The sequence below is a fragment of the Rana temporaria genome, chromosome 1 (assembly GCF_905171775.1).
Source record: "Rana temporaria chromosome 1, aRanTem1.1, whole genome shotgun sequence".
In the NCBI taxonomy this organism is placed as follows: domain Eukaryota; kingdom Metazoa; phylum Chordata; class Amphibia; order Anura; family Ranidae; genus Rana; species Rana temporaria.
This window is the reverse complement of record NC_053489.1, coordinates 552,594,290-552,618,410: the sequence shown is the minus strand read 5'-3', so window position 1 is coordinate 552,618,410 and position 24,121 is coordinate 552,594,290. Positions and strand designations below refer to the sequence as shown.

The 24,121-nt window shown below is 44.7% G+C and overlaps 1 protein-coding gene across 1 annotated transcript in view; it reads left to right on the top strand.

Annotated features, from left to right (window-relative positions):
• The first annotated feature begins 1,121 nt into the window (after window positions 1–1,121).
• The window catches only part of VEGFC (vascular endothelial growth factor C), a 204,194-nt gene continuing 181,194 nt past the window's right edge, over window positions 1,122–24,121 (top strand). The window contains exon 1 of the mRNA XM_040333737.1: window positions 1,122–1,666. Coding sequence (XP_040189671.1) covers window positions 1,553–1,666 — 114 coding nt within the window. The 5' untranslated portion in view covers window positions 1,122–1,552. The remainder of the gene's footprint in view (window positions 1,667–24,121) is intronic.

Sequence of the window (24,121 nt, the reverse complement as noted above, 5' to 3'; positions counted from 1 at the left end):
ATCGACGGGTAGGGGGCGTGATTCATTTAAATGAAGCGCGTCCCCGTGCCGAATGAACTGCGCATGCTCCGTTTCGAAATTTCCCGCCGTGCTTTGCGCGAAATGACGTCGCAACAACGTCATTTTTTGAACTTAGACGTGAGTTACGTCCTTTCCTATTCACGGACAACTTACGCAAAAAAAAAAATTCAAATTTCGACGCGGGAACGACGGCCATACTTAACATGGCACGTCTATCTATACGCCGGATAATATCAGCTTTAACTATACGCCGGAAAAAGCCGACTAGTGACGACGTAAGAGAATGCGACGGCCGCGCGTACCTTCGTGGATCGACGGAAAAAGCTAATTAGCATACCCGACGTGAAAAACGACACAAACTCCACCCAGCGGACGCCAAAGTATTGCACCTACGATCCAAAGGTGTACGAAGCCGTACGCCTGTCGGATCGAAGCCAAAAGCCGTCGTATCTTGGTTTGAGGATTTAAACTAAAGATACGACGCAGCAAATTTGAAAGTACGCCGGCGTATCAGTAGATACGCCGGCGTACTCTCTTTCTGGATCTGGCCCATAGATTTTTTTTTTTTTAATTGTCGCTCTTTTTTTTGCGAACGCAGAGGTGATCAAATGCCACCAAAAGAAAGCTCTATTTGTGGGGAAAAAAGGACGCCAATTTTGTTTGGGAGCCACGTCGCACGACCGCGCAATTGTCAGTTAAAGCGACGCAGTGCCGAATCGCCAAAAGGGGCCAGGTCCTGTAGCTGCATAATGGTCCGGGGGTTAAGTGCAAGCATTTTAGCATTCGTTACCACCACATGTGAATGGGCCCTCAAAGATCTGACTTTTATTATTATTGTAAAGGGTTTATGTTTAGTTTTGACTTTTATACTTACTATGTAAGGATTCAGTTGGCAGAGCAGAAGCAAGGGGGTTGATGCTGCCATTCTTCAGATCCAATCCTGAAAGGTTGTGGTGGAATCAGGGACAGAAGGTCTCTAGGAAGGTCCCTGCTTCCTGAATGAGAAGAGCTGTAGAGTGGATGTTTCTTGTGGAGAACTGCCTCCTGCCAGTGACAAGAAGGAGGAGTGATGAGTGAGCAGAGGGAGGAGGAGGAGAGACTGCACACTACAATCAGAGGATGAGAGGAGGGAGGAATTATTGTGTGTGTGCTCTCTCTTCTCTCACACTGCATTAGACCTGCATGCCTTCTATTACTGGATTAGCTCTCTCTATTCCCCACTGACATCTCCCTATGCCTGGCAGCACTACACATCAGCCTGGGCGTCCTGTGCCCTGCTCTGCCCCGACAATTCATTTCTAGCCATTGCCACCCCCTCTCCCCCATGCTGGCATTACTGGCTGGACGCAGGCTAGCTCGCAGCAACCCAGTCGGATGTCCAGTTTCCTGAGACAACTTTCTTGTGTGACTTTGGATCGCTTTGCTTGGAAGTGGCTGATGCTGCGGGTCTTGCTGGACTAAGGGAGGCGAGACTGGGAACGCATCGGAGCCTGACTGCCGCCAGCACTAGAGCCAGAGCCCGGACTGGAAAATGCACTTGCTGGAAGTAGCGCTACTTTTTCTTTACACCGTATTGATCCAGGGAGACACTGCTTATGAGTCAGGACAAGGTTACTACGACGATCCGGATTTTGGGGACTTTAAGGTAAGGGCATGATTAAAGTCATAAGCTTTACACACTATAACTATCAGATCGAGGATCGCACATCCCTAAGCAGTGTCACTTCAAGCAGAACTTTCCTATTTTCTTGGGTTGCAGAACCTTCTTGAGCTGCAGAACTTTCTTAAGATCTTGGGTTGTAGGGACTTACTGTGCTTGAGTTCTTGGGTTGCAGCAGGAACTTTCTTGAGTTCTTGGGTTGCAGAAGTTTCTTGAGTTGCAGAACTTCCTTGCGTTCTTGAGTTGCAGGATCTTTCTTGAGTCCTCAAGTTGCAGAACTTTCTTGATTCTTTAAGTTGCAGAACTTTCTTGAGTTCCAGAAGTTTCTGAAGTTCTTGAGTTGCAAGGACTTTCTTGATTCCTTAAGTTGCAGAACTTTCTTGAGTTCCAGAAGTTTCTGAAGTTGCAAGGACTTTCTTGATTCCTTAAGTTGCAGAACTTTCTTGAGTTCCAGAAGTTTCTGAAGTTCTTGAGTTGCAAGGACTTTCTTGAGTCATTAAGTTGTAGAACTTTCTCGAGATCTTGGCTTGCAGAACTTTCTTGAGTTGCAGAACCTTCTTAAGTTCTTGGATTGCAAGGACTTTTTTTGAGTTCTTGGGTTGCATGAACTTTCTTAAGCTCTTGGGTTGCAGTTATATTCTAGAATGTTATATATGCAGAACTGTTCTTGAGTTTTAGGGCTGTAATAACCTTCATGAGTTGCAGGGACTTTGTAAGGTAAGCTCCAAAGTCAGCTAGTGCAAGCAAGCAGGGTTGCAGAACTTTCTTGAGTTGCAGAACTTTCTTGAGTTGCAGAACTTTCTTAAGTTCTTGGGTTGCAAGGACTTTTTTTGAGTTCTTGGGTTGCATGAACTTTCTTAAGCTCTTGGGTTGCAGTTATATTCTAGAATGTTATATATGCAGAACTGGTCTTGAGTTCTAGGGCTGTAATAACCTTCATGAGTTGCAGGGACTTTGTAAGGTAAGCTCCAAAGTCAGCTAGTGCAAGCAAGCAGGGTTGCAGAACTTTCTTGAGTTGCAGAACTTTCTTGAGTTCCAGAACTTTCTTGAGTTCTTGAGTTGCAGAACTTTCTTGAGTTATTGAGTTGCAGAACCTCCTTAAGTTCTTGTGTTTCAAGGACTTTCTTGAGTTCTTTGATTGCATGACATTTCTTGAGTTCTTGGGTTTCAGGAAATTTCTTAAAGCGGGAGTTCACCCATAATTTTTTTTTTACCCGTAGATGGATGCTCATTTTGTCTAGGGGAATCGGCTAGTACTTACCGTTGTAGAGAGCGATCTTCTCCGCCGCTTCCGGGTATGGGTCTTCGGGAGTGGGCGTTCCTTCTTGATTGACAGTCTTCCGACAGGCTTCCGACGGTCGCATCCATCGCGTCACGAGTAGCCGAAAGTCGGTGGGGCTCTATACGGCGCCTGCGCACCGACGTTCGGCTACTTTCGGAAAATCGTGACGCGATGGATGCGACCGTCGGAAGCCTGCCAATCAAAATAGGAACGCCCAGTCCCGCAGCCCATACCCGGAAGCGGCGGAGAAGATCGCTCTCTACAACGGTAAGTTGTACAGTTTCGATTTTAAAACAATTAGCCGATTCCCCTAGACAAAATGAGCAGGAATCTAAGGGTAAAAAATTGTATTTCCGGGTGAACCTCCACTTTAAGTTCTTGGGTTGCAGTTATATTCTAGCGTTCTTAGGTTTCAGAATCTTTCTTGAGTTCTAGGGCTGTAATAACCTTCATGAGTTACAGGGACTTTGTAAGATATAAAAGCTCCAGGGTCAGCTAGTACAAGCAAGGTTGCAGAACTTTCTTGAGTTGTAGAACTTTTTTGGGTTGTTGAGTTACAGAACCTTTCTAAGTTCTTGGTGTGCTAGGACTTTCTTGAGTTCTTGTTTTGCATGAAATTTCTTGAGTTCTTGGGTTGCAAAAACTTCCTTAAGTTCTTGGGTTGCCGTTATCTTCTAGAGTTCTTGGGTTGCAGAAACTTTCTTGACCTCTAGGGTTGTAGAAACTTCATGATTTGCAGGGACTTTGTAAGGTAAAAAAGCCCCAGAGTTAGCTATTACCAAAAGCAGGTATGTAATTGTAGCATCAGGAAGACTCAGGGCTTATTCAGGCCAGCTTCATCAGGCCCAGTGCAGTCCCAATGAATAGAAATAGCAAATTGCCTTATGTCCTATTGTTTCAGTTTACACTAACGTGGTGCTTGGGCATGTGCTGGATCAAAGTGGGACAGGTTGTATTTTCTGGCAAGGTTCACATCTATTGGTTGGTTCCCTGTGTGCTGCATTTGTGGGGGCACAGCAGCCCATTGGTTTTAAAGGGCTGCTGACCCTATGAAATCAGAGAGATAACGCCCCTGCACCTTTTCAAAACTGCAGCTGCAGGGAACATGAAATGGGCTGTATTTAGGCAGCACAGTGGTGTAGTGAATAGCACTCTCGCCTAGCAGTAAAAAGGGTTGCTGGTTCCAATCCTGACCACGACACTACCTGCCTGGAGTTTGCATGTTCTCCCTGTGCCTGCGTGGGATTCCCCCGGTACTCCGGTTTCCTCTCACACTCCAAAGACATGCTGGTAGGTTAATTGTCTTCTGTCCAAATTGGCCCTAGTATATGAATGTGAGTTATGGACCTTAGATTGTAAGCTCCTGGAGGGTAGGGACTGATGTGAATGTACATTGTATATGTAAAGCGCTGCGTAAATTGACATCGCTATATAAGTACCTAAATAATAATAATATTTCCAAATGCAGAATTAATTGCACCCCCACGCATCTGGCATGTGGGTGTAGGACCCCCCATGCTACTTACACGCATACAAGTGATTACATACGATTGTCACTCATTGCTACTCACTCCTGATTTAGACACTTCAACCTCTGCAAATGGATAAGGGTGCACATCGGGATCATATGGGGTAAATGACCACGCTATATCAAGATGCCACTTAACTCCCCACTCAAGTTCACACTGGCCCCTCTCTAAAATGGTGCATTTTAGTGTGGGGCTGGTGTCCACTGTGTAGCAGCAGTGATGAGCAATGCTTTGCATTTTTCAATTTTATTGGTAGAATAGAGTGTGGTGCGGTGACCTGTGGTGCCATTCAGCATCCTGTAGGACAATGTAGCACATCTGCATTTTCCGCACTACGTCACAATTACCCAGTGTTATGGTGTGAACAGTGTGACCTGTTTGGTGTGCAGCTGTGACCTGTGGTGCCATCCAGTGTCCTGTTGGACAATGTAGCACATTTGCAGTTTCCGCACTACGTCACAATTACCCAGTGTTATGGTGTGAACAGTGTGACCTGTTTGGTGTGCAGCAGTGACCTGTGGTGCCATCCAGCGTCCTGTAGGACAATGTAGCACATCTGCATTTTCCGCACTACGTCACAATTACCCAGTGTTATGGTGTGAACAGTGTGACCTGTTTGGTGTGCAGCGGTGACCTATGGTGCCATCCAGCGTCCTGTAGGACAATGTAGCACATCTGCATTTTCCGCACTACGTCACAATTACCCAGTGTTATGGTGTGAACAGTGTGACCTGTTTGGTGTGCAGCAGTGACCTGTGGTGCCATCCAGCGTCCTGTAGGACAATGTAGCACATCTGCATTTTCCGCACTACGTCACAATTACCCAGTGTTATGGTGTGAACAGTGTGACCTGTTTGGTGTGCAGCGGTGACCTGTGTTTATCCAGTGCGGACAGGGCAGGTCACGTGAATGAGCCCTAAAACATGGAGGAGGTATTCTGTAGTCCACAGAAGTGACCTGTGCTCTTTGGGAATTCAGTGCAACATATTTACTTAACTACAGGAATTTACCAGCTCACAAGGTTTCTCGCAGGATCAACAAATATGTTTCTGCATTTATCGAACAGCTATAACAAAATGCTGTCAATGGTTTATTTAGCCAACCAAAAGTCAGCAAACAAGAGAAGTTCATAGTTAGGCTTTACTAACTGTGAAATTGTATTCAGATTTATGACACAGGGAGCCCCGCTGTCAGTGTAATGCCACAATGACTCTTGACCCTACTGCGTGTGTCACTAGTAATTAGGGGAGCCCCAGTCCGGTGTAGATGTAGAATAAATAGACTACCTTTGCAGATGACCTGACCCGGCACCATAATGAGTTATGAAATATATTCTTACATGCTAGTTACTACGGTGTCTGTGCAGCAGCTAACAGGTTAACGCACATTTTATGACATCCTAGGAATTCCTTCCAGTGGACCAGCACGTGTTTTCACTCACTCCAGGCTTTCAGAGACAATTTGTTTCTATAACCTACAAAACTTTTATGTTTTAGGGAACTGCTTTGTGACTTTGAGTTTGATTAGTCAGCAAAAGAGGCAGCTACTATATTGCAAACCCATAAAAGTATGGTAGATAAGTCCTTGGATAGGTAGTGTGGGATTCCAATGGAGAAAGTATTTGGCAAGGGAGGGGGTCCAAAAACCCGGAGCAGATCCCCCATTTAGAACTGGGTGAAATGATTATTCTTAATTACTCTTAGATAAACAGAGACATTAGGGGATAACAGCTATTTACTCTACCGACCAGTAGCTAGAAATCTGGATTACACATTGTACTCTTAATGTTTACCTCTTTTTATCTTTCTGCCCAATTTGCTATTGACTTTTTAATAAGGTCAGTTTATTTAACCTTGCTTTGATGTTATTGTACAAAACTCTTATGGCGCTTACCAAAATATTTAGCTGTATAAGGATGTTTAGTTTAAGTACGTTATATAGAAATAAAAATATTTGTAAAAAAAAAAAAAAAAAAAAGATCTGCCAGTTTTTGTACGATGTCTATTAAATACATAGGGCCAGATTCTCTAAGAATCTGCGTTGGCGTAGTGTAAGCCATTTACACTACGCCACCGCAACTTACAGGAGCAAGTGCCGTATTCCCCAAACACTTGCTCCGTAATTTGCGGCGGCGTAGTGTAAATGGCCCAGCGTATGGCCACGTAATTTGAAGGGGGCGGCTTGCATTCAAATTAAGCGCGCCCCCGCGCCGATTGAACTGCGCATGCGCCGGGCTGAAAAATAGCCCAGTGCGCATGCTCCAGCTCACGACGGAAAACGTCAATGACGCCGACGTGAGCGTCATTGACGTAAAGTCGTATTCAAGAACGACTTAGGAAAACAACGTAACCGACGGGAAAAGACGACCCGGACCCGACGTCATACTTAACATGGCATACGGCGGACTGGCGTAAGGTTACCCCTCATATAGCAGGGGTAACCTTACGCTTACAGAAACGACGTAAGCGACGAGTACGCGACGCAAATTCGTTCGGGAATCGGCGTATCAGGCTCATTTGCATAGTCAAATGAGACCTGAACGTAAACGCCACCTAGCGGCCGGTGTTGCATTACATATAAGATCAGACGGTGTAAGTGACTTACACCTGTCGGATCTTGGCCGTATCTATGCGAAAATGATTCTAGGAATCACTCGCATAGATACCCGGGCTCAGAAACAGAGATACGACTGTGTTTCCTGAGATACACCGTCGTAACTCTTCTGAGAATCTGGCCCCTTGTGATTCTGAGTAAATTCCAGAAGTTTGTTAGTTTGGTTATATTGCTTTACTGTCGTGTTGTGATGTCACGGCTGGATTGGATAAGATCTGCGGTCGTTTTTATTATTGCATGGGACATTGCATATGATGTGTGGAATTTGTATTCAAGGATAGGGGATTTTGGAAAGTCTCCTAATCAGTCACATTACACATTGTCACCGAAACAGTCGTGTTTATATAGGCACGTCTCCCAGATTTCGTCTTTGTGACACAGTCGGTGTATAGAAAGGGTTGCCACTTTTGTGTGATGCAATGTCTTTTCTGTGTTATGTCTAAAGGAATAAGTGTTCCGAAAAGGTTACTAACTCATAGCATGCTGAAATATGCACATTTGCAGTTTTATGTGACTTCCTCATTTGTGTCAGCGGTTTTATGATGACTGGCAAACTTTAAAGAATGCGTATTGTGTCTCATGTACTCTTCATAGCCAGGGCTTATGTTCTGACCCAGTGGCGGCTGGTGCTCCAAATTTTTTGGGGGGGCGCAAACGAAAAAAAAAAAAATTGCAGCCTCACTGTGCCCATCAAATGCAGTCACTGTGCCATCAATTGTCACCACTGTGTCATGCCATCAAACGCAGCCACTGTGCCATCAATTGTCACCACTGTGCCATGCCATCAAACGCAGCCACTGTGCCATCAATTTGCACCACTGTGCCATGCCATTAAACGCAGCCACTGTGCCATGCCATTAAACGCAGCCACTGTGCCATGCCATTAAACGCAGCCACTGTGCCATGCCATCAAACGCAGCCACTGTGCCATCAATTGTCACCACTGTGCCATGCCATCAAACGCAGCCACTGTGCCATGCCATCAAACACAGCCACTGTGCCATCAATTGTCACCACTATGCCCTTTAATTGTCACCGATGTGCACTTTAATTGTCGCCGCTGTGCCCTTTAATTGTCACCGCTGTGCCCTTTAATTGTCCCCACTGTGCCTATTGTCGCCACTGTGCCCATTGATGTCCCTTCTGTGCCCTGTAAATTGTACCCCCGCACCCCCCCCCCGTCCATCGATGTCTTCTACCGCCCTCGATGACTGACAGGCGTCTCAGCCAATCAGGTTACCGGTAGCCAGAAAAGGCCAACCTGATTGGCTGAGACGCCTGTCAGTCTTATACAAGGAGCGCATCCCTAGTGCGTTCCTTGTATAAGCTTCCGGGACCCGAGGGCTGTACTCGGAAAAGCCTATCAGAGCCGTTGGCTCTGATAGGCACTTCCGTACAGCCAACCAGCTGCCGTTATTCAGATGGCCGGACATGAGCGCCGACCATCTGAATAGAACAGCGGCAGCGGCGATAATAACATAGATTTGTGCAATGCATGAATCTATGTTATTAGACTCAGTGGCGGTGAGAGACAAAGGGGGCGGCGCTCCAGCGCCCTCTATGGACGAACCGCCACTGTTCTGACCTAAATAATAGTAGACTTTAGATCAGGAGTCTCAAACTGGTGGCCCTCTGGATGTTGCGGAACTACAAGTGCCTCTGCCTATGGGAATCATGCTTGTAACTGTCAGCCTTGCAATGCCTCATGGGAATTGTAGTTCTGCAACAGCTGGAGGGCCACCAGTTGGAGACCGATGCTTTAGATCAGGGGTCTCAAACTGGCGGCCCTCCAGCTGTTGCGATACTACATGTCCCATTATGCCTCTGCCTATGGGAGTCATGATTGTAACTGTCAGCCTTGCAATGCCTCATGGGAATTGTAGTTCTGCAACAGCTGGAGGGTCACGGGTTTTAGACCGATGCTTTAAATCAGGGGTCTCAAACTGGCGGCCCTCCAGCTGTTGCGAAAACTACAAGTCCCATTATGCCTCTGCCTATGGGAGTCATGCTTGTAATTGTCAGCCTTGCAATGCGTCGTGGGAATTGTAGTTCTGCAACAGCTGGAGGGCCACCAGTTTGAGACCGATGCTTTAGATTATGTTATTTTTTTACCAGAATTGGGCCCCCACTTGTCTCTATGGGTTTATGATGACTTAGGCCTTGTACACACGATAGGTTAACCAGAGGACAACGGTCTGAAGGACCGTTGTCATAGGTTAACCAATGAAGCTGACTGGTGGTCAGTCACGCCTACACACCATCAGTTAAAAAACGTTTGTGTCAGAACGCGGTGACGTAAAACACAACGACGTGCTGAAAAAAACGAAGTTCAATGCTTCCAAGCATGCGTCGACTTGATTCTGAGCATGCGTGGATTTTTAACTGATGGTTGTGCCCACTAACGATCGTTTTTTTCCCATCGGTTAGGAGTCCATCGGTTAAATTTAAAGCAAGTTGGCTTTTTTTTAAACCTATGGTTAAATAACCTATGGGGCCCACACACGATCGGTTTGGACCGATGAAAACTGTCCATCAGACCGTTATGCTCTGGTTAACCGATCGTGTGTACGCGACCTAAGACATCTCTAGATTGTAAACTGTCACAACCAGGGCCCTCCTTCTCCACTTGGCTTGAATTGCATTGGAACTGTATTGCCTCTCGTAATTTTGTTAAGCGCTGCCCATACTGTTGGCGGTATAAAAATCCTGTCTATTAAAAATAATATTATGCCAATGATTCTAAATCTATTTATATGTATGAGATGGTGGATGGATCAGGAAAGGATCACATGACAATGTCACGGATGTATGTGTCTACTAGTTGCTAATGAGGTCTTTCCATTTGGGGACAGCTTTCATTCACCCACACATGGCCCAACAGTTGCAGTTGATGCATCCAATCCAGGAATTGTTCGGACCGTATAATGCTTCATGTACACAACAGCTGGACATTTAGAAGCATTTGGGTGTTTTTTTCAGCAGCCCCTGAACTCTCCGGCGGACCGTTTCCAGCGGATATCCTCTGGTGTGTACGAGGCCTTAGGGTTTCTTATTATGTGCCTTAAAGCTGGAGTGGCTTTCAAAAGCCCCAATCCAGAAACAATCTTTCTTTACTATGTGCACTTTGTATCTTCTCCCCTTGGTTGTTTAGTTTTCTTCTGGGTCCTCTGATTTTCTTTTAAGCCGGGTATACACTGCAGGCTGTGCGGTTGTCTGACTACAAAAGCCGGCAGGTGGACATTCGATTGACTGTTCAGCACTGTGGGAAATTGAGCTGTGTATTGCCAGCTATAAACAACTAAACTGTGTGGACCTCCAAACAATAGAATGCATTAGCTAAATTGATTGGATGTAACAGAAAACTCTTCCACTTTCTGTTTACAAACAGATTACTACATTCTTCCATTCCAAGAATTACATATGTAATTAGCCTGGAGCAAAATAGTAAAGTGACAGTTCGAAGGCCGGCCTGTGGAGCTGTCAGATTGAACCGGTTGCTTAAATAATGCTTTTTTTTTTTTTTTCTCACTGTGCTAGGCTTCAGGAACGCAGTCGTTTCAGCAATGGAAATTTGAATAAGCTGAGATTACAGTGCTTATGATACAGTACGACCAAACTAGAGGATTAATCCAAGTCTTCTGACCCCTGTTCGCATTTTTGGTAATGCTTACAATCCTCTTCCAAAAAAAGCAATTTGACATTTTGCAACTTTTCTTTATATTCTTGGCAGATCCAAGCATCCCTAATCTCCAACGCTATGGGCTTATGTGTCATTTGGTGTTTTCAAGCTTTCCTATGATTATCATCTCAAATTAATCATTTTACATGCAAAAACAAAACGGCTCTTAAGATTTTAAGCAAATGCGAAATCCCTTTTCATTTTACACTTGTGCTGACATTTCACTTTATAACCCAGAAGTGAAATGTATTTCTTTCCTCTATCAGGTCTCGTCAATTCCAGAATGACATCAGCACAACTGGGAGTGCCAACTGGTGTCCAGTACGAGGTTGTCTCCTTTTATTTTCCAGGGAGAATAAAGGAAATCAAGCCATTAAGGAAATTGTCCAGGAGCTGTAAAATAGTTGGCAGGAAAGAAATGACATGAACAATGTAAGGAATAATTAGGAGACAAAAGTCAGATCTGAGACTGAGTACAATGTGTAGGGAAGCCTGGAGTTGTGGCTAAAAGTCCGTTTTAACAAATGGCAAAAGGCAGATTTATTTAAGTCAGGGAGTGATGTATTAAGGATGAAGACCCAGCGCAGCCATTCTGCAACCACCATTTATTGTTCTAGCTCTGCCCATCTAATGGAAAGTAATATCTCTTTGGCTGGTATTGATTACCACTTTACCACTCCACTACACAAACCTAATAATATGTATAGAAAACAGATTGATAATCTATTGTCAGAATTAAAACTGAATTCCAGGTTTGTCAATTTTTACATAGTCACATTGGTTTAGCATGGACTAATGTTAGCTTGTATGTGCCATACCTGTGGGATCCCTCTAGAACAGCCATTCTCAACCAGGGTTCTGTGGAACCTTAGGTCTTGTACACACGATCAGTCCAAACTGATGAAAACGGACTGAAGTTCAGTTTCATTGGTTAACCGATGAAGCTGACTGATGGTCTGATGTGCCTACACACCATCAGTTTAAAAAACGATCGAGTCCAACGCGGTGACGTAAAACACAACGACGTGCTGAAAAAAACAAAGTTCAATGCTTCCAAGCATGCGTCGACTTGATTCTGTGCATGCCCGGGTTTGGAACTGATGCTTTTGTGTACTAACCATCGATTTTGACCTATCGGTTACCAGTCCATCAGTTCAATTTTAAAGAAAGTTCTAAATTTCTGGACCGAAGGATAACGGACTGATGGGGCCCACACACGGTCGGTTTGGACCGATGAAACTGAACTTCAGTCTGTTTTCACCAGTTTGGACTGATCGTGTGTACAGGGCCTTATGCCGCGTACACACCATCGTTTTCTGCGATGGAAAAAAACGTCATTTTCAAAAACGTCAATTTAATTGACCGTGTGTGGGCAAAAACGTCGTTTTATGTCTTCTAAAAAACGACAGAAAAAAATTGAAGCATGCTTCAATTTTATGTGTCGTTTTTGGCCGACGTCGTTTTCTGTGTTCTAAACATTGACCGTGTGTACGTAAAAACGTCGATTTAAGCCCGCGCATGCTCAGAAGCAAGTTAGGAGACGGCAGCGCTCATTCATGTAAAACGACTGTTCAGAATGGAATCAGCACATTCGTTAAGGTGTTTTTCAGCTTATAGACAAGAAAACGATATTTAAAGCACAGTCACTGAAAATCACGAATCGTATCTCACCAAACTTTTACTAACACGCAGCAACACGATATCAGCAAAAGAGGCCGTCTTCCGCATGGAAACGACCCTTTATAGTGACGTCGTGCGTGATTGACGGAACTGCGCTGTGCTAGAGCGTTGTGAAAAAGCGATGGTGTGTATGCTACGTCGTTGTTCAAATTGAAGTTTGAAAAATGACGTTTTTTTAAAGCACATAAAGCGTCGCATTTTTCCATCGCAGAAAACGATGGTGTGTACGCGGCATCAGGGTTCCTTCAGAGTTTGCTGGGGATTCCTTGAGCTGTGGCTGAATAACCTCTTATTCAATGATGCCTGCCTAGTTCTGGGTCCAGGACCATTTAGCAGAGTCAGCTTCATGACAGCAATGACCTTTTTTGCTATCTGTAACGGTGGCATTTTAATGACCACTGTAGGTGAGGCATTCTTGCCACCGGTCATCAATGCAAAGAGCTTTTCTCGCACTGATGGCCAATAACTTGGTTTTAGCAGTGGTTCCCCAAGACCCTTTGGGGCAAAAAAGCTTGAGAAAGGCTGCCCTAAAAGCTGGGACTCACTATAGTGGGCACTGCTATTATAGTGGTCTCCACTAGCTTTTCTGTCCCGACTCCCAAGCCAAGTCATTGCCCTGCTGTATTGTAAACACAGCAAGTCACTTGGGGGATTCTTTGAATTCTTTGAATTTTCTTAAAGCATTCTCTGATTAGAGGTGAAGATTGTGACATCACCGCCATGACTCTCCACTTCATCCAACCATTATTCAACATTCACCAATCACTATTCATTGAGAAAATAAAACGTTTTCTGAAGGGCGCCCTTGCTGAGCAAAAAAACCTCCTACAGCAGGGCAGCCGCTTGGCATGGGGCCCGGAAGCTAGCAGCGATCACTGGAGTCTACTACATGATTTCCAGCATCCAGGGGAATCCCACAGGCATTGGTCCAATTTGGACCAATGGAACTATGTAAAAATTGCCTTACCTGGAATTGTTCTTTAACATTGTACCCTGCCTTATAATTGCCATGACCTTACTTTCCATTCATGGTTATACTCATTGAACAAATGTAGTGTAGAAATGTCTCTCCAGATCCTGGTTATTATTTACAATGAATTAAATATGCTGATGTGTTAAGGTCAAGGGAAACAATTCACAAGAAACAATCAAACTCATCTTTAAGGGAAGTGAGAACTCTAAACTATGTGAAAGGTTTGATATGGATTACTTCTCTTTCTACATTACTAATTCTCATTAAGGGCCTGCTCACACTACCTGCACCCTAAAATACTTAGTTTTAGTGTGCCACTTAATGTACATTGTAACAGGCAGTGAGTTTCGGTGCAGTGTGCTGTTTACTTTTTTCTATTTTATAAATTTGATTTTATTGTGTGACAAATTCACACCTCATTCATGGTCGCTGCACAGCAGTATGTTACAGAAAAATGCAGATATCTTGTGCTTTACTGCAGCACATCAGATGGCACTGCAGGTCACAGCAGTTGTTTTCTATGTGCTCTTGGGCTGATTGAAGTTGATGTGGTAAAGAAAATTCCATTCACAGAATATGGTATGAACAGGCCCTAAATTGTAGTAAAAAATTTACCTCAGAAAGCATTTAGTAATGATATTCTTAGGCCCCGTACAGACGACCGAACATGTCTGCTGAAACTGGTCCGCGGACCAGTTTCAGCAGACATGTTCGGTCGTGTGTAGGCCCGAGCGGGCAGGATTCCAGCAAACATTTGCCCGCCGGGCCTTTTCCCAGCGGGCAAATATTTCCGGGCTTGTTTTAAAACAGTCTGCTGGAATCCTGTCCCCTCGGACATGTTCGGTCGTCTGTACAGACCTACCGTACATGTCCGAGCGCCCGCCATCCCTCGCATGCGTCGAATGACTTCGACGCATGCGTGGAAGCATTTAACTGGCAGGCCCGCCCACGTCGCCGAGTCATCGTCGCGGCGACGGTGCGGACACGCCCCGCGTATTGTTTACGCGCGGATTTCTGTATGACGGTGAGTACAGCCACCATACAGAAATCCCCGGGCAGACATGTATGGTGAAAACGGTCCGACGGACCGGTTTCATCGTACATGTTTGCTCGTCAGTACCCGGCATTACACACACCACACACCACACACAATCACACACACAAACACAGTGTGTGTGTATTATATATATATATATATATATATATATATATATATATATATATATATATATATATACACAGTTTATCTATATGTAGATATTAGGGGTGCAACGGATCAAAAAACTCACGGATTGGATCGATCCTCGGATCAGGAGTCATGGATCTGATCATTTTCGGATCAACAACAACAAAAAAAAAAGTCAGTTTTCATCGGTCCAAATATAATTATATATATCGCGGGGTGTGCCGATCCGAACAGGGTGACCCGTTCGGATCACGGATCGGTGACGATTACGTTGCACCCCTAATATATATTCGATATAGTGCATTCAGAAAGTATTCTGACCCCTTTCACTTTTTTCAATTTTGTTATGTTGCAGCCAGATACTACAGTTTTATCAATTATTTTTCCCCTCATTAATCTACACTCAGTACCCAATATTGACAAAGTGAAAACTGAATTTTAGTCTGTGAATTTATTAAAAACAAAAACTGAAATATCACATCTACCTAAGTATTCAGACCCTTTACATTGATGAAGCACCTTTGTCAGCAATTACAGCCTTGAGTCTTTTTGGATATGATGTGACAAGTTTTGCACACCTGGAATGCCATTGTTTTTTTGCAAATCCTCTCAAGCTCAGTCAGGTTGGATGTCAGTGGACAGCCATTTTCAGGCCTCTCCAGAGATGTTCAATAGGGTTCAAGTCAGGGCTCTGGCTCAGCCACTCCAGGACATTCACAGAATTGTCCCCCCTGTGTTGATTTGGCTGTGTGCTTTGAATTGTTGTCATGTTCGAAGGTGAACCTTTGGACCAGTCTGAGGTTCTGAGCGCTGTGGAACAGGTTTTCATTGAAGATATCTCTGTACTTTGCTCCATTCAGCTTTCCCTCAACCCTGACCCGTCTCTTAGTCCTTGCTGCTGAAAAACACCCCAAAGCATGATGGTTCCACTACCATGCTTCACTGTTAGGATAGTACTAAGCAGGTGATGAGCGGTGCCTACTTTCCTCCAAACATAACGTTTAGAATTGAGGCCAAACAGTTTATTCTTGGTTTCATCAGACTAGAGAATCTTGTTTCTCACAGTCTGAGGCCTCGTACACACGACCGTTTTCCTCGACAGAATCCATCAAGAAACTTGGTGGCAGAGCTTTTTTGCCAAGGAAAACGGTCGTGTGTATGTTTTTCATCGAGAAAACTGTCGTGGAACTCGACAAGAAAAAAGAGAACAAGTTCTCTTTTTCCTCGTCGGGAGTTTCAATTTCCTCGTCGTGTTTCTTGTCGGGCTGGTTTACGACGAGAAACACGTTTGTGTGTGTGCTTAGAAACCCGCACATGCTCAGAATAAAGTATGAGATGGGAGCGTGCCTTCGGTAAAAGGTTTGTAATGGAGATAGCACATTAGTCACGCTGTAACAGACTGAAAAGCGCGAATCGTCTCTCACCAAACTTTTACTTAACACACAGTAACATGAGATTAGCAAAAGCAGCCCCAAGGGTGGCGCCAGTGGAATCAAACTTTCCCTTTATAGTGCCGTCGTACGTGATGTACGTCACTGCGTTTAAGAACAACGAGATTTTGTCTTGACAGTGTGTACGCAAAGAAAGCTTGTCAAGATTCTCGACAAGCCTAACAAGAAGCTCGTCGAGGAAAACGATGTTTAATTTACGACGAGTTCCTCGGTCGTGTGTACGAGGCCTCAGAGTCCTTTTTCCCAAACTCCAAGCAGGCTTTCATGTGTTTTGCTTCTCTCTGGCCACTCTGCCATAAACCCAGATCCGTGGAGGGCTGCAGTGGTTCCTTCTGGAACTTTGTCTCATCTCCACATAGTAGGGTGACCAGACATCCCCAGTTTCAGGGGTTAGTCCCCTGATTGAGGACACTGTCCCCGGACCAAGTCTGTCCCTGGTTTTGTCCCCAGATTGGATTTAATAGGGGACAGGGGCAGTTTCAAAGACAATCAGTGCAGAATTAAAATAAAAAAAATTGAATTACACTCCCCGCTCCACCATGCGTACTAGCATAGGGGGGTTGTATTTTTCCCATTATCTGTGCCCCTTTCTGATGATAATGTGCTGATCGGAGCGGAGGGAATATTTTTTCAGTTTCGGGCGCATGCCCATTTAGCTTCGCTCGCATGTTCTTCTGCCTTGGCTCAAATCCTGGCCAGCCACCTGCTTATCTCCTTGCCTTCTCTGGCAGAGTGATCTTCCTTCGCTCCCCATCCAGTAGTAGCCGGGGCCCAAAGAGTAAGACTTGAGAGGCTGTGAGGTGGGGGGCGACTGGGCAGAGAGTCGCTGATTGTTGCCATTACTAGTAAAGAAAAAATATGTCCCCGGATTTCATTTTAAAAAATCTGGTCACCTTACCACATAGGATCCCTGGAGCTCAGTCAGTGTGACCATATGGTTCTTAGTCACCTCTCTTAGGGCCCTTACACCCGATTAGAAAATCGTCCAAAAATAACATTTGCACACATTTCTACAATTCTTTTTTTTTTTCATATTGTCATTATGGGGTACAGAGTCTAGATTAATAAGAAAAAATAATTTAAACAACTTTATCTGGCCTCAACAAAATTAAAAACAGTGAAGGGGGTCTTAATACTTTATGAATGCACTGTATATATTTATTTATTTGTTTATGTATATCGATAGATAGATAGTACTTTGTTTTCTCAACTTCCTGTAGATATCCGATTTATCCACTGTACCATTCTATTTCTGATTTCAAATGAAACTTCCACTTAAAGCGGGGGTTCCGCGGGAATTCTTTTTTTATTTATGTGCATGTGCCGCTCCTGATATACGTATTACTGTACTCACGTGTCTCTTATTCCTAGCCCTCTGCATGGACATTCTGCCGTAAACAATAATTTTTAAAAATCTTTGCTGTCCGATTCCATCTTTCTTGTGGGCATTCTGAAGCTCACAAGCAAATACTTCCGGGATACGGTGAATGTTGATGTCCCAGCATTCACCGCTCTATCCTGCGCATGTGCAGTGTTGACGGCAAGCGGCACCGCCAACACTACACGGTTGCCATCACAACGGCCGGCGTACTGAAAAGGTCACGCCCCGTTGTGACGACATGCACAATATCCAAAGAATCTGCCTAATAACGCTGTGCTCCCAGGAGACTTTGCGATCGAGTCCCAGAAAACACTGGGGCTCTTGCTAACTTAATAACACACCCACTCCCGCGGGAGGGATACCCGGAAGTGCCTCGTATCCTGAGGAGAATAAAGGTACTGTTTTGGTTTAAAAAAAAAAATTGCATATTTTTCAAGCATTTGCAGAGCTGTCACAAATAATCTCCATAATTTCCCAAATCCCTGTTTTTCCTATGATCTCCAGCTCTGCATAGTGGCCATAATTCAACATTTTTCTGAAATACCTAAATCAGGAAAAGATGCTTTATGGCCAGTAGATGGAGATGACAATCATATCAAACATATTAGATAAAGTAAAGGATTTTTTGTGATGGCTGTGCAAATGCTAGAAACATTGGCGCAGTGAATTCTCTATAGAATTCCCACAGCAAACCAGACTTCATTGCCCTGATGGATTTAGGGGTGAGAATGGGAAGCAGCTCAGTAAAATCCCAAAATGGGGGGAGCTGGTGGTAGTCTTCAGCCATAATTAATACTAACTGGGGTTGATTTAGTGTAAGTGCAGTTGCTCCAGAGCTTTGTTAATGAGGGGGAGCTCTGCTGACTTCCATTATTCAATCGTGTGCAAGCAAAAATGCTGTTTTTTATTTTTATTTTTCCTTGTATGTGATTGGGTATCCTTTGCAAAGTGAAGCTTTACCTCATTTACTAAGCTCTGGAGCAACTGCACTTGCAAAGTGCACATTCTATTTGCCTTTAGTAAATCAACCCCACTGTGTCTTCTGGAGAGACCAAGAGGTAGAGCAGGGACATTATAGTCCCGAAATATAATTGGGTGTATGCAATAAAGGAAAAGTGAATATTCACTTTGCAAAGTGAAAGATTATACATTAGGTGGAGCTATTTTTTACAATGAATACAATATCATGTGCAAGGTGAATTAAAAATAAAATCATTGGATTGCACATGATTGGATTTTGAAGTGAACACAACCTAATTTCATTCACTAAGCTAAAGATTTTTTTAAATGCTTGGAATACACAAAAAAAATGACATTGCAGCCAGACCTCACCGTGGCCATTGCAGCCAGACCTCACCGTGGCCATTGCAGCCAGACCTCACCGTGGCCATTGCAGCCAGACCTCACCATACCCATTGCAGCCAGACCTCACCATACCCATTGCAGCCAGACCTCACTGTGCCCATTGCAGCCAGACCTCACAGTGGCCATTGCAGCCAGACCTCACCGTGCCCATTGCAGCCAGACCTCACCGTGCCCATTGCAGCCAGACCTCACCGTGCCCATTGCAGCCAGACCTCACCGTGGCCATTGCAGCCAGACCTCACCATACCCATTGCAGCCAGACCTCACCATACCCATTGCAGCCAGACCTCAATGTGCCCATTGCAGCCAGACCTCACAGTGGCCATTGCAGCCAGACCTCACCGTGCCCATTGCAGCCAGACCTCACCGTGCGCATTGCAGCCAGACCTCACCGTGCGCATTGCAGCCAGACCTTACTGTGCCCATTGCAGCCAGACCTTACTGTGCCCATTGCAGCCAGACCTTACTGTGCCCATTGCAGCCAGACCTCACTGTGCCCATTGCAGTCAGACCCCACTGTGTCCATTGTAGCCAGACCTCACTGTGCCCATTGCAGAATCACTTTGCCATGTACCTGAGTCCGTGACATGCAGAATCAGACGGCGGCCGGCAGTGTTAAAAGGTCACACTCCTCCTTGTGTTCAGTGATAGGCGGAACACTCAGTTTCCCAGCAGACACTGTGTTCAGTGTTCCGCTTATCACGGACGCCCCCTCGTCCTCTCATCTATCACTGTGTCCGTGATAGACGGAACACTGTACACAGTGTCTGCTGGGAAACTGAGTGTTCCGCCTATCACGGAACAGGACATGGAGGAGCGCGACTTTTTAACACTGCCCGGCCGCCGTCTGCATGTCACTGTACACTGACTCGAGTATAAGCTGAGTGGGTCACTTTCAGCCCAAAAAAAGGGCTGAAAAACTCAGCTCATACTCGAATATATACGGTATATCTAAATCCAAGAAAAAAAATGTACTGTATTGCAGCTTACCAGTTCTTAGGCAGGCCATAGATGCTGTGATCTTCTCTCCTGCAATCAGTGTTGATGGGGGAATTCCTCCCACAGATCTATTGTGTTCTCCTGGTGGGGGGGGGGGGGGGAATACGTAGGCAGGCTATAGCTGCTGGCAATATTCGCAGCCTTAAAATCTGGCATGCTGCTTGTTTCGAAATTGATCAATGGATCGACTTGGGTATAATCAGCCTGCCCATACTTGGTTCGAATCTGGGTCAGTCCCTACTGAACTGGTCGAGATTTGAAGCATCCATGAACGGCTTTAGATAAGGTGGCCTAGGATAGTGTTTTAGGACCACAAAACACCACCATCTGCACAACATATAGGGAAGGTGTTCTATAGTTCACAGTGAGTATTTGACAGAGCTGATAATACTGCTTGAGATTTAAGTGCATTAGACGCAGAGAGATCATAATGGATTTCTAGCAAGATCAACATTTTTTTTTGCATGTAGCAGATGTAACAAAGATGTTCAATAGTACTCAAATCATTCAGGTCAAAAGGAACCAAATAAGAAAAGTGCACTGTTGGGGTTAACACACACTTTAAAGTATAACTAAAGACAAAACTTTTTTTTAAGTTTTGGATAGCGTGGAGAGGGATTAGAACCCCTGTTGGGATTTTATTTCTGTCTGTGTCCCTGTTAGGGAGAGTCACCCTCTCTATTTGTCCTAGTGACCATTATCACTGAGGGTAAAATAATAAATCATATTTTGGGTGATCACCAGAACAGTAATAGAAAATAAATCTTCTCATGTGGACGCTAGTTCAAGTTGCCCTGGTGACAACCAGGGGTTTACCTAATTTTTGCGGGATTTATCACTTACTGTTGTGGCTATGGGGCAGGCAGGGCCGTTTGAAGGAATTTGGGGGCCCCAAGCAAAATGGGGGGGCCCCAATCACCCCCCCGCACGCAAAGCCTACGTTAGCGCTACACACATTTTTACACCCATGTTCTCCCCCCCCCTCCCTAGTCCCTATGTTTTTCTATTCTCACCTCCCCTTCTTCCCTGTAGGCTGTCGCTGTAGCGTGGCCGAGCTCCTCTTCCTCCTGTCAGTCAGGTGTTCTATCATTATGGGTCCCCAGTTCCCAATCAGATAGTGCCCGGGCTGGGCCGAGTACCGTGCGTTACAGGAGATTCAGTTTCCTGTGTTCCTGGCTGAACTGAAAGGAAGTTAGCACTCAGTGTGCACTTCCTGTCAGTCCGGCCGGGAACAGGACTCCAGGAGGAAGGAAGAGGAGCGGTACCCGGCCGGACTGACAGGACTCCAGGAGGAAGGAAGAGGAGCTTGGCCACGCTACAGCCTGGGAAGGGGAAGTTGGGGGCCCCAGACCAGCTTGGGGCCCCAAGCAATTGTTTGTTTTGCCTGTCCTGTAGCGACGGGCCTGGGGGCAGGAAGTGAAAGGGACACAGATGGAAAAAACCAACAGGTGTCATAACCCTTCCTTACTCTATCCCAAAACAAAGTTATGCCTTCTATTCTGCATTAAAGGGGTTGTAAAGGTATTTTTTTATTTTTTTTTAAATAACAAAGATACCATACTTACCTCCACTGTGCAGTTCGTTTTACACAGAGTGACCCCGATCCTCGTTTTCTGGGGTCCCTCGGCGGCTGTCTCGTCTCTTCCCTGCAACAGCAATAGGATGCATTAAGGTGGAAAAACACAAAGCTTTACAACCCCTTTAAGTACTCTGTAAAGAAAGCAACAGAGAATAACCCTAAGGCCTTGTACACACAACCGGTTTTCTCAGCAAGAACCAGCAAGAAAACTGCTGGCAGAGCTTTCTTGCTGAGTAAACCAAGCGTGTGTACGAGGCTTTCAGGTTTCTCGTCAGGAAATCTGGCCAGAATCTCGACGAGAAAAATAGAGAACCTGCGCTCTATTTTCTCGTCTGGATTCTTGTCTGCCTGTTTCCCGACGAGAAACCCGAGAGTGTGTATACTTAGCTGTCATCGTGGAAACCCGTGCATGCTCGAAATGACTTTGAAGCATGTTTGGTAGCTTCTACGGCATAGGTAGGGTGAATCAAGATGGCGGCGACGGCATCGCATGTGACAAGCACATGCTCGTCGTACGCGATGACGTCACCGCGTTCTTGCCTTTCAAGAGAACTGCGGTTCTTTTGAAAGGTATGTCTGTACACTCGGGTGGCAAGAGATTCTTGCCAAGAATCTCGTCGGGAAAAACTATGTTTTTTTCCTGACGAGATTCTTGCCCCTGTGTACGAGGCCTAACCATAAGGCTTGGGATATTTCCCCTTTAATTAGTACATTAGAGAAAGATACTCCATCCACATAATGTGCCCAGAAGGGATGGGGTGAAGTGTCAACCTCCACAGCCTGCAGCCTGTCAAAGGGTTTGATGGGATGGTACCCGAGTTTAGGGCCTATGCATTCAAGAACAAATGCCCACGACACAAAAGACCACTAATTACAGCGATCAGCCCCAACGAGCTGCAGACTTCCATAGACTTTGACAGGCAGCAGGTAATGGAGCTGGATTCTGCACCTGTTCCTCCCAAAAACCCAGGACAACAGCTAGATGTCCTCATGTGCAAGAGGCCTAAGATGTGCAAGAGGCCTAAGATGTGCAAGAGGCCTAAGATGTGGAAGAGGCCTAAGATGTGGAAGAGGCCTAAGATGTGGAAGAGGCCTTAGATGTGGAAGAGGTCTAAGTTGTACAACAGGCCTAAGATGTGGAAGAGGTCTACGATGTACAACAGGCCTAAGATGTGGAAGAGGTCTAAGATGTACAACAGGGCTAAGATGTGCAAGAGGCCTAATGCCGCTTACACACGATTGGAGTATCCAATGGTCTAAAATCCGATGGATTTTTTCATCGGAATTCCATTCAAGCTGTCTTGCATATACACTGTCAGACTAAATTCCGACCGTCCAAAACGCGATGACGTAAAATACCACGACGAGCTGAGAAAAATGAAATTGACTTAATTCTGAGCATACATGGAGTTTTCTACGACGGAATTCCACACAGACGATCAGAATTTCCCATCGGATTTTTTTCTATCGGAAGAATTTAAAACGTGTTCTATTTTTTTACTCCAATGGAAAAAAGTCCATCCGACTTTTTTCATCTGAAAATCTGATCGTGTGTACGCGGCATAAGATGTGGAAGAGGTCTAAGATGTGGAAGTAGTATCTACAAAAACAGACAATTAGCGAGGGAATAGCAGCTAAGCCCCATAAACTTTAGGTCATTTTTGTAGCCCAGAAAACAAAAGAAGGAATGAATTAGCAGTGACCACAAATTTCAGTATATCCAGCCTCGTTTTTTTCAAGTGATCTCTTAATTTCCCTGAACACAGTCCTGTAGGTGTTTCAGAATCTGTAATGGTGAAGCAGAAATTTCTCAGACGTATTCAGTTCTTGAATTTCAAAACACCTGCTACCATGCAATCAACCACCAAACTCTTGAATAATAATTAGAAACAATTGGAACTGTCTACATTATGTGCCAAGCTTGTGTCAAGTGTTCTAAATTTCTACTGTCAGTTTTCAGCGATTTCTGGGAAGACTTGGCCGTAATTATTCAGCAGATCATCTTCCCAATCATGACGCAAGGTGCTGCTAGGAAGGAGTATGATAATCATATTTTTATATTCCAATATTTCTTAATCAGCTACATTGTCAGAGAAAGTCCTACCAGGTACACACACTTTGTACTCTCTTGTATTATGAGATTGGTAGCATTTGTAAGCAGATTGGGTAATAAAGAGTAATTCTTTTACAACAGAAAATTAAGTATAAAAATACAATGTTAGTCTTATTATTAAATGCAACATCTGATTATACATTATGATATGGACTGAGATTATGAACCGATTTCACGTATTCAATTCATTCTGACAGAGGCGTAATCAGCAGTGAAGAATTAGCGTTTTTTGTATTTATTATATCCGTATACACTGTATAGTTACATACCGTAGTTACATAGTAGGCAAGGTTGAAAAAAGACACAAGTCCAACCTATGTGTGTCATTTTATATCAATATTACATTGTATATCCCTGTATGTTGTGGTCGTTCAGGTGCCTATCTAAGGCCTCGTACACACGACCGAGTTTCTCGGCAAAAACCAGCAAGAAACTTGCTGGGAGATATTTTTTTTTCGCCGAGGAAACCGGTCGTGTGTACATTTTCGTCGAGGAAACTGTCGAGAAACTCGACGAGCCAAAAAGAGAGCAAGTTCTCTATTTCCTCGACGGGAATGGAGAAACTTGCCTTGTCGAGTTCCTCGACAGCCTAGCAAGGAACTCGACGAGG